Below are 15,635 nucleotides of genomic sequence, written 5' to 3' on the forward strand. Positions count from 1 at the left end.
AAGAAACCATGTATTTTGCTTCAAAACAGCCCAGCACTTTAAAGTGATTTAATTACCACTTGGAGGGTTAAACTTTTCATTGCAACCCTTTTTGTTAAAATCTGTTTCTATTTATCCCATTATATAATGTTTTAGTAATACTGATCTGTCTTGTTTTACCAAGCTTGAAAACACCTTCTTTTTAAAAAACCAAATTTCAAACAAAAGTAACTGATCATGGAACTAGACACTTAACTTTCTAGATAATTAGAAGCGGGTATAGGAATATTATAAAATGCATTGCGGGTAAATATAAACACTACATCTGTACTTTAATCACTACATTTCATAAGTACAATAAACATAACAACAAACTACTGTTCATATAAAAGAAGTAAACTCAAACATTAGTTATAAAAACTGCAAACAGAAAACATAAATAAATACGTCTAGTTTGTAATTATTAATAATTCAAAATTTACTAATTAGAAAATAAGTGACAACAAAATATATAGTAAAAGCAAAAAAGCATTGTACAAACTATTTATAACAGAAGAGATCATGATTTATAATTTATTTTGATTTTAAGGTAATAAGTTTAAGGTAATAAACTTTGTACATATTTACCATTTCCAAGTCACTGTAAACACAATGTACACAGAGAAATGAACGGAATTTAACTGAATACTGTTAAAAATTAATTACAACTCAATTCTATATTTTTGACATGTATTTTTAACAATACATGAGTATAATCAGGTGGAATTTCAAATTAAAAAGCTTTACTGTTTCTATATTGTATCTAAAACATAACATGATATTGCTCTGTTTTATACTGTTCTGTATAAATCTAGTTTTATAAGTTCACACTCAGTCTTTAAACTGCCTTTTATGGCATTGTGTATACAAATCTAGATTTCTTATTAAAATAATATAATACATCTGATAACCTTTCTAAATAGATTGGACAGTGTACTTTAAATTTCTTCAATGTCTTAGTAAATTACTTAAATTTATATTCGTTTTCTTCATTTTACGATTTAATTTGCTCAATATTAGGATGAAAATAAATTTTTCATCTGATTGGTTTATGATAACAGTGATATTTTCTCAAGGTCATATATAGAAATTTCTCATTGTATGTTTAGAAATATCAAAAACTCTGTATCTGATCATTACCACATTAACCAGTACATATTATTATTTTTTTTTTATATATATTTATGTTAGAAAAATATTTACTTTATCACCTTTCACATGTAACTTCATTGAAAGTTGTATTAAATTAAATCATTACACTGAATACACTACAGTTAATGATACAATTATCAATTAATGATAAAAGTCCTGACAGATTAAAAATTTTACAATGGTTCATGTGAAAATTTGACTTGTGTCAAAACCAATTTCTTAACTTCAGTCAATATGATTGGGAACTGTGCAAGAATTAGAACCTTTTACTATGTAAACAGTTGGTTGAAAACCCACTTTGTACAAATAAAATAATTATTGATAGAAAAAAGGGTTAATTTTATAATATGAAAAAATGTTTTGAGCTCTTACTATAATTAGCACAAATAAACTACATACTGTATATACAAACGTTCTAAATTGATTACACCTCACTAATTCTCCCTAATTACAACAAATCGTATACACAAAAAAAGCAACAATGATTCTTACAGATCTAATCTCTATTTGGTAAGCCTCTATGAGATTCCTCTTCCTAATTCCAAGGGATGTAACCAAAATATACTGATTCTAATAGGTTTCATAACATGTATCACAGTCTATAAACACCTATATAGAAATACGTGTTAAATACAGAGATTTGACACAAAAGGCAAAAGCTGACCTATTCATTCTGTCACATAGTACATATGATGCTACTCACATTGCTTTCTTTATTTAATTAATCAGTTTTAAACCAGTGATAGAAAATTTAGGTTTTCTTTGCTTAAAAAAATATTTGCTGTAGATGAAGTTTTCACAAAATACAACTGTAAATATAAAAAATATAATTACCAGCAGCTTTTCCCTACTGTACTGTTCCATAAATAAAAATAAATAACAAATGTCAAATGACCTTTGATTATTATTCTTTCTAAACAGTCTATTGCAAGAAGAGAGGTTAGATAGCGCTCTTAAATATTTTTTAACCGTTCTTTCTTATGTTCTTACCACTTTCTTTACATTTTGAGGAAGGGTATGTACAAAAATTCAGATAAAGAAGTAGAGACATCTTGTACAAGATCTTGACTAGAAAATTTCTCATGCCAGACCTACTTTGTATTCGTATAGCCAAATATAAACAGTAACAAATGTGGCTTCTCCCATATAAATATAAGATTGGTACTTTGTGTTTATTTGTCCATTTCTGGTCCCTTATGGATTAAAATTTTAAGACAAACAACAACGTTTATTATTTTATTTTATTACTGTTTATGTTATTGTTTTAATAAATCAGGACAAGATTACAAACACAAATATTAATTTATGAAATGTAAAACTGATTTTACCTCATGTCATATCTATGTGACACTTACATGCTTCTCAAAAACATTTTATCGCTGTTATACTTAAAAATTAACTAGTCCCCATTTTTCTAAATTCAATACTAAAATTTTAAAATGTTAAAAATTGTGTATATTTTTGATAATTTTTATCTATGGGGACTGCTGATCTGTGATTTTACACCTAATCAATTAAATAAATTATAACTATATTTGTATCTTACCCTAATAAAGATCTTTTCACCAATATTGGACTTCCCCTTTACTCATGAGATTCATATTTTTCTGCACATTACTTTTGTCAATTTTTTTTGGGTTTGAGTAAACCATGGAGGTATTTTAAATACCTTACCATTTAGCAGCTAACTGTATGTTAGCCTTATTTTCTGTTATGAAATTTCCAAACCTTTCAGCTACAGCAGTTTTACACCATATAGATTTGAAAACTATGTTTATCTGTTAAATACTTCTTGACAAATCCTAAGTACCTAAGTATTATTCCCAAATAACATCCATTATCAAGTTTAAGCTTATTCAAACATGAGGTAAAACTCTTCTTTTTATTTTTATTTGGTAAAAACATTTGTTTCTTTAAACTAGCCACTGCATTAATAATAATACAGATAATGTACCTGTTACCTACACAAAACTTTTGTATTTGTATATTAACAAAAATTATAGGCTAGTTCAAAACATGTAGGTAATCCTCTAAGGCATTTGCTGTATAAATGCAAGGGTCAACCAGAAAGCAAAGTATGTATTTGCCTGTATGTAGATTAAAAAACAATGTAATAGCAAATCTTAATCTGATGACTATGGATCTCTATCTCTATTCATTTTTATAAACACTGGTTTTATAGAACATCTATCATAATGACAAGCATTCTCTTTGAACAAATGTAAAGTTTATCAATATCTCATTTATACAATTTTCTTTCTAAAACTTCTTTCATTATCTTGGAAAAAAGATAATTTCTCAGGTCTATCAGGTCATTGATTAGTCTCCTTTATAACAATACTCAAATTCTTGTCAACTATTATCTGTAATGAGGGAAATTCCGCTCCTCTTATTTGAACAGATGAATAACATATCCATTTTTTTACATGTTTGTTTAAACAAATTGCTAATCATACAATCCTACAAGTCATGAACAGACAAAAGTGAAAGTTGATTAGCTAGTAAAAAGCTACAATTTGTGAGACCCATTAGCAGTGTAGAGCACAAAGGTGCCTTGCTTTCAGGATGACTCTCACATTTTTTTGTACTTTAGGTTTTCAATTTTCATCTGTTACTTTCTCTTCTGACTGACTCACACTACAGGTGCGGTGTCGATACAGTAGAATTTGGCTGGAAAGTACTTTCCAAAGGACTGTCTCCTTCACCCATTTTCTTGACGATCTCGAGCAGACTGCAGTAGGTGCCGATGATCAAGCCAAGGATACCCACTATGATGAGTACTATGTCCTTCAGCATCAAGGGGAAGTTGAGACGGTTGCTGGAGTAGGCGACACAGAGTTCGATAATCCCTGGGAATGCAATGCCGAGAGCTGACAGACAAAGAGCCCCAAACAGGGAGATGAAGAGGTCCAGGAGAGGAATGGCCACAGCCAGACAGACTGAAATCATAAATGATATTCAACCACTTCAGCAGACTCATCATTCTCTATTTCCAGCCCCAAATTGAGAAACATTGAACAATTACAGAGATATCTGATCTTGATCATTGTAATATCTTCTGGGTGACATCATTAGAAATAAATATCTTTAATGTCTTTATACATAGATTGGTCAGATGAGCGTTGTTGGGAATTATGTTTCTCAAACTTTGAATTTTATAAATTAATTTTGCATTTGAATGTATTTTACTATCTGAGAGAAAACACACAATTCTCCCTTTACGTGTAATAAATTATAATAGTTCTGACAAATTTTTGTTTATACCGGAAAAAAAGGGATGATATGAACTTTGATTTGATATTTATTTCTTTGTGAGCAGTTAATTATTTTGTCAGCTGTTGAAACTGATGTCATTTAAGCTAGAAAACTGAATTTAGCTATTCAAACATTATCCAAATTATGCCCATTTTTGGAGTGGTCAGAAGTTGGTGTATTATTAATATCCTTAATAAATTAGAAACATCACTCAAATGGGTATTCTCATTTAAAATTTTTCTAAAAGGCCCCCTTACTCCCTATTTTGGGAAAGTAGGAGTTAACGTTAAATCCATTGTAAATGGCCTCAAGGTATCCTATTACAAATTCACAAATGGGATTTCAAAATTCTCATTCATTCAGAAGTTAAGGTGCGGTGGAACTTTTAAGATAATCAGTATATACATTGGACGATTTATTATATTATTTAGCTCAAATAATGTGATAAACAATTCAAAACATACCAAATCAAAGGTAACATGTTTAATCAGTGTGTAAATGTAAGATTTAATTGAATAGTGAAAATTTAATGGAAAATCATAAAGAACAAAAGAATTAATAATGAAAAACATCAAATAAATACATAAAACCTAGATTTCACTTTTAGATTCAACATTTTGTGTTCAAGCATACATTTAAAATAATTTAAGAGAAGTTGTAAATTAACCAACATTTTTCGTCACTCAATAAATGTTATTGGACCCTTGAAAGTTAATTAACTTAAATCTGAGTAGGTTTAGGTTCAAACCATTTATGAACTGTTTCTTTCAGGTGCTGTATTATTCTAGACCATAAAATCAATAAATGGATTCTAAAATGTATTCAAACTTTATTTCAAATAACTCAATGTTGGTGTTATTATGAATCTTGAATTGTCAAACTGTTTCATAATAAAGTTCTGTGTGAAAAATCTTTCATCGATAATCTAGGAGGTTCAGGCACTGGACATTCACATCTGATATAAGTTAATCTTGGAAAATTGTTTTACACAAATTAAATAAAAGTAACATAATCTAAACAATTAAATAAACACATAAACACTTATCGTAATTATTGTACAGAAGTAAACAAATGGCTTACATGTCAAGATTACGATGACAGTCCTCATCACATACTCAATCAACAGCTTCTTGTTGCTTTGATCCAGTTTGGCCTTCAAGTAAGTATTCCAAATTATTTCAATTGGAACATAAGCTTGAAGAGCGTATGAGATGAAAATGGCGATAGCAAATGCAATTTTCACACACTGAGCCAATCTGTTGACAAAAAATATAATAATATCAAAGTTTGGCAGGCAATGTGAATATAAATAACGGTTCTTAATATGAATCCTTAATTCTCCAACAGTTTATTCATATTTTTAGGTCTCTAATTTAATTAAATCCAATTTTTGACAGGTGTTTCAAAGAATTCAGTAGCACAACTTTCCAGTAATACTGAGTTTACTACTTATTTTAAGATTTAATCCTAATAATATTATAAATCTGAAAGTGCCTTTGTTTGTTTGCTTAGCTTTCACAAGTAAACTATTCAACCAATTGTACTGAAATTTTACATGGACACTCTTAGGTTCCCTGGTATGAATTTAGGACTATTCTTATTTTGAAAATCCCTCTGGGCTATGCTCCACTGGTCTCTAAGATAGCGAAAAATCCCATCTTGGTCTCTACAGTTACGAAATATTAATTGAAAGAGCCTGTTCAATGTAATCAGCTATTCTGTGTGAACATTGTTTTATGACAGAGAAACCACATTTTTCATTAATTTAACCACTGTTTTCAATTTGTTTACGTTTATAGTGTGAAAGAATAGAGTAGGCTTGATAATAACAACACTTCTTATTTCAACCTTTTCTGCAACTGCTATTGAACACAGAGTAAGAAATATCCAGATAACAAAATTTAAAGTTTTAAAACAAATATACTTTAACTGTAGATTTTTAGCAAATAATAAGTATTAGAAATAAAAGGCAAAGTTACTATCTAACTTTTACCATAAATTTAAAGACTGTTATAAAAACAATTACAGATGTAGGCTTCTCAGATCTGTGTATGTATATACATCTTCTTAATCAGAACAAAGCAAACTCAATTGTGGTACCAGAAATATCTTAGACTGGAAGTAAATTACAAGGGACGAAATTACCAGTAGACGCTTAATAAATGAAGTAGGTTTCTCAAACATATGTATGTATATATATTTTCTTGATCGGGGAAACATGGCAAAATGGCACAAAAAAGTACAAAGTCTAGAGTACATTACAATATCCATAAATATGCCCATAGTTTCCATGTTTTTCAATATGAAATTGCGTACAAAGCCATGGGTAACTACTAGTGGGTTATAAAAATTAAAGTCAAAGTCACTACATTTCTAAAAAAATGTGTATTTTTGTAATAAAAACGCTTTTATTGGTATCATTTCCAAAGTAAATAATATCCACTCTTGTATCTTTGATTTGTTTATGAAATATGCATGATAAAATGTGGCTATCTCTCAAAACGATTGGTTGTAATCATGTGAGAACCACCATATTCATGTAGGATCACTGATCAGTCTGTCTTCAGGAAGGATTCATATCAAAATGTTTCTTCTTTTTGTTCAACGTTTGTATTTTCATATGCATAGCATTCATTTTGAATGAATTAGCTAGTTAAATAATGTTGTTTGTATTCCTTTTCTTCATACTTTAAGGAAATTCTTTCTATGCCAATGACATTTTAACTGATTACACAAACAATTTTACAAAACTCCTACAAATTTGTATTGATCTTCCTGAGAATTGTAGTCATGATCTCCTGGTTAGCGAGTTGCACTAACAATAGAGTCAAATACACAATTTAAATATACTTAACCTTAATTTTAAATGAATACACTGAAAAATTAATTATGAAAACTTTAAACTTACAATTGTTCTTGGGGAAGGTTCAGAGTTACACTGCCCTTTGCATTGCTTCCATATTTGATAAATCCAAAGAATCCAACACCAATGTACATTATCGTAATAGCTGCCATGCCTTGGTTCAGGATGCCAAGCCATCCTCCAAATGATTTTGGAGTTTTCATGTTGTTTTCCAAAGCTATAACCTGAAAGTAACAAATCATGTCAACCATCTTATAACATGATAAAAATTAAACACTAAATGAGTTTCTAATTCTAATCTCGAGAGTGGCTGGATCAATATGGCTAATTTTTGTTCATTCAACAAAGTCCAAGTAAGTTTTTTTTATGAAGAAAATAATAAGAAAACTTTCCAGGTCAATTATAACCAATTTTCACTAGGTATAAGCACAACTTGAGTATATCTTCCTTTGAGTCTCTTATTACTAGGTACCAGACATCAGTGCACATATAGATTTATTATTTCATGGGGAGCTGATTCACTGGGTAGTTTCAAACGTATTAAATACTCTCCATAAATAGAGACTAAGGAATCTTCCCACTGGAAATTTTTAGCTGTAAGACCTCAAAGATGTGTTTTAGCTTATAACAAACCATTGGGTATAATTTTAATGTATGTCATTCAAAATTTTGGGCAGGGAGGCTAAAACCTCCTGAGCTCCCTTTTGTACACACCCATGGCAGTGAAACATTATTTTTGTTTTATACTACAAACTTTTGCAAATTTTTCTATTAACTAAGTTACAGAGTATGTTTATTTATAGAGTGATGAATAATATACACTATACTCACAACGCCCACAGCTTCCAGTGCAAACAGTGTGGTCCCTATATAGAGGACAAATGCTTGCGGTGTGCCCACCAGCCTGGCAGAACTGATCGGTGGCAGGTCTTGGAATATGTAGTACAGGATGATGGCTATGCCGATGAATGTAATGATGTTAGCGAGCTGAGAGAACGGTGCCAACAACTTCAGGTTCCGAATGTAGCAGATGAGGACCAAAGGAGTAAGCAGGATCAACATGTGAACTCTGACGTCAATTGGTTTCCAATATTGATCAGTTACCTAGAAAATAAGTTGATGCTGCAGTTTCAGTATTCCACTATGAGCTTACCAGTAGTGTAACTAAGAGAAAAAAATCTATCTGGAAAAATCTGATTGAAGAACTCACCACACTGAGGGAATTGAGTAAATCTAAATTTAAATAAATTAGATAAGAGAGGAATCCAAAGTAAAACATTTAAGTGCTATATTTGGAACAAGTTTTATTGTTGTTATACATGTATTTAAAACATGTAATGCATTTTAGGAGTTTCTATCCTCTACAGTCCTCCCCCCCACTCGTAGTTATGTAACTAGAGCTTACAAAAGCTGAATCACACAGTTCTTGTAAGTTAATATACAAGAAATACCAACATATTATCAACACTCAAATAAAATATTATTGGTAGGTTTATTCTGTTTGTCTATTGTTTATATATAACAGACATCTCACAGTTAATGGTTTACATTCATTCCCTAACATATTTTGATCAACAGTCTGGATCCTTTGGTAGATAGTAAAATTACATCAGTATCATAGTTTTGTAAATTATATTTAACTTGAAGTAACTAAGTAATTATATCTATGTTCAATATATGCTCAGCTCATGTATCTGCTGTGTCTATGTGAAGATAACAATATACTGCTTAAGAGTTTAACCCCTTAACAGTTCTTTTTGTACCTTAAACTATGTTTTTTGCTGAAGTTATTTTGTGTCTTTTTTTAAAGGTTTGTTATTGTTCACTATGTCATTTTCACTATCCATGTTTGTGTCATCATCAATTTAATAAAGCCAATTTACACGTTAATGGTAGCTGTCTGCACTGTGTGCCTACAGCAAACTCATCATGGTGCAAAATCTCATTACCAAGGAAATGCTAATATCTAGTAGAAAACTCCAGAACTACTTGTGCGGCTCGCAATTGTCATAGAAATGTGCAATATTACGGCAGACAACAGAATGAAACAGGAACAATATAACTATGTTTAATTTGGGGCTTCTATTTTTTGCCTTTATTTTCTTGTTACATAACTAGTGTCTTAATTCTAATATGGTTAAAAACAATTTCCAAATATCTTATTCTAAATAAACTTAAGGTAACATTGTCGAGTCTTAGGAGGTAGGAGAAAAGTCAATCAAGTGTCAATAAATTACTAAAATACTAAAATACTAAATAACATGCAATAATGGTAATAAATAGTTAAAATCGTCAATATATACTAAATAACATGCAATAAATAAATAAATAACTATAAAAACACATGGAAGTTCAGTCTTGCCACTGCTGGACGCCGGATACATGGGTGACATATATGTCTCGGCTCCAGCGAATGGCCTCGGAGACGCAGCGACGGGAGAGGGATGTGCCGTATCTACGGTGAACCCCGAGGCGTGCCAGGGTCCCCCAGTTGGCGCTGTCCCACGCACCCAGGGAGCCGACGATGAAGGCGTCCACGGAAGTCCTGTAGCCTCCGGCCGTCAGCATCCGGGCGAGTGGACCATAAGTGTCAAGCTTCCTCTCCCGCGCAGCCTCGATGGCCCGCCAGCCGTCCTCGTACGGAACGGCGATGTCGACGATCTTGACGATCTTGTTGTGGGCGTCGATCATCACCACATCCGGACGGCAGCGCACCATCTCCTCCGGAAAATCGTCTCGGCCTTGGAGCAGCGCTTGTAGGGGCACCCGCTGGTTCACGCGGACCTCAACTCCCTCCGCAGGTCTGATGGCAGCGACGAGGAGATCCTGGACGGCGTTGTGTCTTCGCGTGATGCCAGTAGCGAGGCTGGAGGTGCAGTGGCAGAGCACGTGGGCGGTGGTCTCGTCGTGTTGACCACACCGCCTACAACGCCGATCGTTGACTCCCCAGCGCCGGCAGCCGTTAAGAGGGAGGACATTCAACCTGGCCCGGTGAACAAACCGCCAGTCCGCAAAGCGTGTGTAGCGTCCCTCGTGCAGCATGTGGTTGGCAGTGGCGCAGGTGGTGGTGACCCTGGCCACCCTTCCCTGGTCGGGTTTCGCGGAAAGGGTGGCCCTGAAGTGTTGCTGCAGCGAGGAGCGCAGACTGGCCGACAGCGCGTGACGGGAGCCCCTGTCGACGATCCTGAGAGCCCTATCCCCAGGGATCGTGATTTGGAGCGTTGCCCTGCCGGCACACCAGCCCCAGCGCAGGTCAGGCAAGCGCTTCTTCAGCCTATTCAGAGCCGCCCGCGCGGCAGAAAAAGTGGTGGCAACATTGGAGTTCCCGGGGAAGTCGCCGTTGAGGTATCCCACAAGGAACTCCATTCCGGCGCGGGCAGCACTCCTCTGGCCCGCAGAGGCCGCTAGTCCCTCCAGCGCAAGCGAAGCCACCCTGGCATCCGGTGAGGTGAGGAGCCTGAACGCGTGGTTGATGGCGGCCAGGTCCGAGAGATCAGCCAGCGGGACGAGTCCAGCCCCGCCGCAGGAAGGTGGAAGATAGACCAACTCGGCACTGGCGCGTGAAGGGACGTTGAAGATCTTCTTCACACCACACTTGATCTTTTTGTCCAGGCTCCTAAGTGCAGTCTTGCGGATCCGCGCGGTCTTGAGGTTAAACTCCAGCTGCGGAACGATGAAGGTCCGCAAGGCGTGCAACTTCTGCCAAGGTGCCAGCACACTCTGAAGGACGGCCTCAGTCTCGGCTTCCAACCTGGCGATGGTGGCGACCGGGGTTTGATCCACCTTCATCCCAGTGGGGACTCCAAGGTGTTGGTAGGACTCCCCTTCGCCGAGGACCCGAAGCGGCGCACCGTAGATCCGGAAGACAGAAGGTCTAGTTGTCCTCCGGGCAACATGGAGCGTGGCACACTTGGTGGGCTTGAAGCGTAGTCCAACCCACGTCGCAGCTGGAATTACGGCGTCTAGCAGAGCCTGGAGAGACGCCTCCGACCTCGCCACAAGGGCGAGGTCATCGGCGTAGGCCAGGACGCTGACGCTGGTGCCGTGAAGTACTGCTCCATGCTGGTCCTCCAGTGCAGAGAGCGGCCGAATCAGGTACTCCATCACCAGGTTGAAGAGGATGGGGGAGAGTGGGCAGCCCTGGCGAACTCCAGCTCCAAAGGTGATGGGGTCAGTCGATCCTCTGGAGTGGCGGATGGAAGTAGAGCTCCCCTGGTATAAGTCCTCGATGAAGCGCAGCTGGTCTTGTGAGAGCCCCGCAGAACGGAGCGCGGCGAGGAGGGCGGAGTGGGGGACACTGCCGAAGGCGTTGGCGAGGTCCAACCACGCCACGCAGAGCTCACTCCCACGCCGTCTTGCGTCATCGAGGAGTTCCTGGAGGATGAAGTTGTGCTCCAGGCAGCCCTCCGCTGGGGTGAACCCCTTCTGAGCCCCAGAGATGAGATTGTTCTCGGAGGCCCACCTGGAGAGACGATCCGCCAGGAGACTGCAGAGGAGCTTCCCCGCAGTGTTGGAGAGGGCGATGGGACGCCAGTTATTGATGTCGCCAGGGCTGTCCTTCTTGTGAATCAGCACCGTAGAGGAAGACTTCCAGGATGGCGGGAAGCGCCTGGCGGTGATGCAGAGGTTGAAGACCGCCGCCAGCACGTGCCCTGTCGGGTCTCTACGGCGCCACACGTTGTACCGCACCCCATCAGGGCCAGGGGCAGTATTGGAGGCCCTCCTCAGCAGGAGGGAGATATCCTCAGGTAGTGCAGAGTCAAGCAGTGGAGGGGGGTGCGGAGCGGGAGGGACCAGGCAATTCGGCGGAGGGACACCGGCACATCCGTCTCTTAAGGTATAAGAAGCCTCAAAGTGTCTCTTAATGGTCTCCTCAGGGATGGAACAAAAAGGCGATGAGGAACCCAAAACTTCCCTCATCGCCTTCCGAGGAGCCCGTCGGTAGAGGCGCTGGAGCCTGGCGGCCTCCCTGACGTCCCGGCGATTGTCACGCGGTGCAGCAGCAGCACGGCGACGAGGAAGCCTAGGAGGATTTGTGGGCTGCGGTGCCGTCGAGAGTGAAGCCGTCATCTCATCCAGAGCGACGATGAACTCGTCCCATGGGGTCCCCGGGATGAATCGGGGCAGCCACTGACGCTGCCAAGCTGTGAGGCGGTCAGGAAGCTCAGCAGGAGAGCCAGGAGGTAACCCAGGCGACGGAGGATCAGGTGGAGGGTCTGGAGCTCCAGGTGAGTGACGGCCAAGCGGCATGGCTCCGTGGCAGGGCGTTGCCGGAGATGGTGGGGGGTCCGGCAAAGGAGGGCGGCCGGGCGAAGGCTCCGGCGAAGGTGGAGGCGGTGCCAAGGGCGGATTTACCGGTGAAGGCAGAGGCGGCGGCGGAGAGGGCGGAGAAGGTAGTCCAGCAGGTGGAGGGTGGTCTAAGGGGACCCTGGGAGGGGTCAATTCCCGATTCTCTGGCAGACGGCGACGTCTCAGGGCATTCCGCGCTCTTGCCGCCGCTGATCCAGCCCGCTGGAGGGTGGGCGGCGACTCAGGGGAAGATGATGATGAGGATGTGGGGGCAGGTGAAGCCTGAGACTCCTGTGTAGGACGAGCAGGGGTGGCGACCCGCAAAATGAGGTCCTGCAGGCCGTCAAAGGATGTTGAAGCGATCCCCAACTCGTCCTCATCCCCCACCTCAAATGGTGTTCCCTGGTGCTGCTCCTCAAAATGGGCCTTAGCTCTCTTGAGAGAGTACTTGTACTCACGACAACTAAATTCAATATCGCAGCACACATACGAGAGCTCCCATCCCGGTCCATGGTCTTGAGTGAGGTGCCGTTTTAGTCCCTCCCGCTTTCTGATTGTCAACACACCCGATTCACGACAAACAGGGCATTGAAACCGCTTGGTGACCGGCAGGGCAATGTATAGGGTAGGAGGAGCCTCCATGCAGGACCGGCAGTTGTAGAAATTGAAGTTGGAAGAAGCAGAAGACGGGGGGAAGCAGAATATGGGGCAGAAGCAGAGAAAAATTGGAAAAAATCATGAAAAAGACCCGTAGTAAAAAGATGGGGGCATGTAGCCAAGCCGGCATGCAATGACGAAGAAGGAGAGTTGAAGTGGGAGAAAAATGCAAAAAACCGGAACAAAATTGAGCAAAAAGAAGTCGAGAAAAAGGCAAAAAATCCGAAAAAATACAGGTTTAGGCATGCAGCCGGCCTACATAGGACACACGGTGCCGCAGACGATGGGTCAGCGGCCCACCACATTGAACAGCACCGCACTGGAGGTCTCCTACAGCTCAACGCTTTATTCGGGAAAGCTGGTGCCCCTAGCCAGCCCCACCGGGACTCCTGGTTAGGCAGGGCGAGGCTGCCAGGAGTGCGTCCCACCGGGGGCAGCTCTTTTACTCTACGAATCGTTGTCTCAACGACCCTATTTTTATATTTGCAATATCAGTGTTGGGTCTTTTACACTACTAATCGTTGACTCAACGACCCTTTCTGAAAAAATAACAAATAACAGAGGGTCTTTTACTCTACGAAGCGTTGTGACAACGACCCGATTTACTAAGAACACTAAAAGTTCAATCCAATGGTTCTTTGTCACAACGACCCATATACCGAATATAAGAATAGAACTACAAGTGGGTTCGTTGACACAACGACCCTTTTTCTATATTTTTTATCTAATTCATTAAATTGGGCCGTTTACACTACGGATCTTTGTATCAACGGCCCAAATATAAATTAAAAGTTGAAAAGTAGAAAAAGGTTCGTAGAATCAACAACCTAGTTTCAGAATAAGTTGAAATATATGTATTAAGGGGTCGTTGACTCAAAGACCCTATAATGCATCTAACCTCAAATAAGACATTCTAGGGCGTTTACTCAACTGATCGTTGTCTCAACGCCCCTCCGTCCCAAACAAGCACTTTCAAACGAAACAGGGTCAATCAGTCAACTCCTAGCCCGGTAGGCATGAAGGCGCTGCGTCTGTGCCGAGTTTAGTCCTAACATCTGATATAAGGGTAAATACTTTGTATAAGTATTATATCTAAATATTTTGTTTATTATACGTATATATTATTGAACTAGATTTAAAGTCTGGTAACAGTTGTATTTATAAAATATAAGAAATATTTTTAAGACATACATTTCTAGTTATGATTCCCATTTCTTGTTTATGTATTAAAATATATTTCACTCATGTACATAAACTGAAATAATGTAACTGTCATTCATATTTCTACTTCTGTCGGAAACAGGTTGAGGTTTCTAATTATTATTAAATGGTTAATCAAACAGTACCCAACGTTCAAATTAAAGTTAAAATGAAAACATTGCAAACAAATGAAAACACTAATACTAAATTTTGACAACTACAACTCCAAACATGCACTATGAGGAATTCGATTGACAGTGCCGAAGCCACTCATCTGAGAAGGACGAAAGATTTAATTTCTGTATGTCTGTATGACCGCACAATATATCGAAAACGAATTGACTTATATATGGTTACTGATTTATAGCGATCACTTTTAAATTGCTATTGCGGTTAACCGTACAGTGACGGGAAAATCGCAGAAGAAATAAATTTGTAAGCAAACTGTGTACAGTCATATGACATTTTTAGATGTGGCATGGTAACACAAGTACCCTATCCATCCGCAAGATATTTCTAAAAATGTCTTTTTTGTGTGCTTTAAATTTTATATGAATCTTTATTTATACATAGACAAGAAGGAGCTCCATTTTGGCGCATGTATACTCATTTTTTCGGCTGAGCGTAATATATTAGGTATATTGTAACATATACGTACTTGAATTCTGTGCGCTCCACTACCCGTATGTTATTTGTATTATATCTGATTGAGTTCATTTATAAGTCTAGGTGAGTTACTGTAGTCGACACTATATACATCATCTGATATCAAAACTTTCTTACCACTCAGTAGCTAATCCCATCGTGTAACTGTAGAATATTTAGCGTATCAACTATACCATGTAATCGATTTGTTAATTACATGTATAAGTTGTTAAAAGAGGTTTGTTTGCATTGGATAGTTTTAACAGTTTAAATTAATCTATGGTCAAATATCAATGGAATGAAACTTAAATATTCTAACTACAACTACAGAAACAACAGTGAGGTAGTCTCAGGTAAAGGCTCGGGTGAGGTGGTTCCTTCCACAAAATGGTGTCGTTAGCAGACAATGCAATAGTTTTATTGCAACCGGTCTCGAGTTTACGTATATAAAATATACGTACATGTATATTTTGGAAATTTAACATCAGAGACACACCTTTCTATAAATAAGTTGCCTGGTAGCAAAATAGTTAAACAAATTATTTAAAAATACTAA

General features: G+C 38.5%; 1 protein-coding gene across 6 annotated transcripts in view; it reads right to left on the minus strand.

Annotated features, from left to right (window-relative positions):
* Positions 1 to 286: 286 nt before the first annotated feature.
* The window catches only part of LOC124358265 (proton-coupled amino acid transporter-like protein CG1139), an 80,145-nt gene continuing 64,796 nt past the window's right edge, over positions 287 to 15,635 (minus strand). For all 6 annotated transcript variants that reach the window (XM_046810562.1, XM_046810589.1, XM_046810568.1 and 3 more), the window contains exons 7-10: positions 8,120 to 8,392; positions 7,334 to 7,512; positions 5,506 to 5,681; positions 287 to 4,109 (exon numbers count right to left, since the gene is read on the minus strand). In XM_046810562.1, coding sequence (XP_046666518.1) covers positions 3,808 to 4,109; positions 5,506 to 5,681; positions 7,334 to 7,512; positions 8,120 to 8,392 — 930 coding nt within the window. In that variant the 3' untranslated portion in view covers positions 287 to 3,807. The remainder of the gene's footprint in view (positions 4,110 to 5,505; positions 5,682 to 7,333; positions 7,513 to 8,119; positions 8,393 to 15,635) is intronic.

This window comes from Homalodisca vitripennis, chromosome 1 (genome assembly GCF_021130785.1).
Source record: "Homalodisca vitripennis isolate AUS2020 chromosome 1, UT_GWSS_2.1, whole genome shotgun sequence".
In the NCBI taxonomy this organism is placed as follows: Eukaryota; Metazoa; Arthropoda; class Insecta; order Hemiptera; family Cicadellidae; genus Homalodisca; species Homalodisca vitripennis.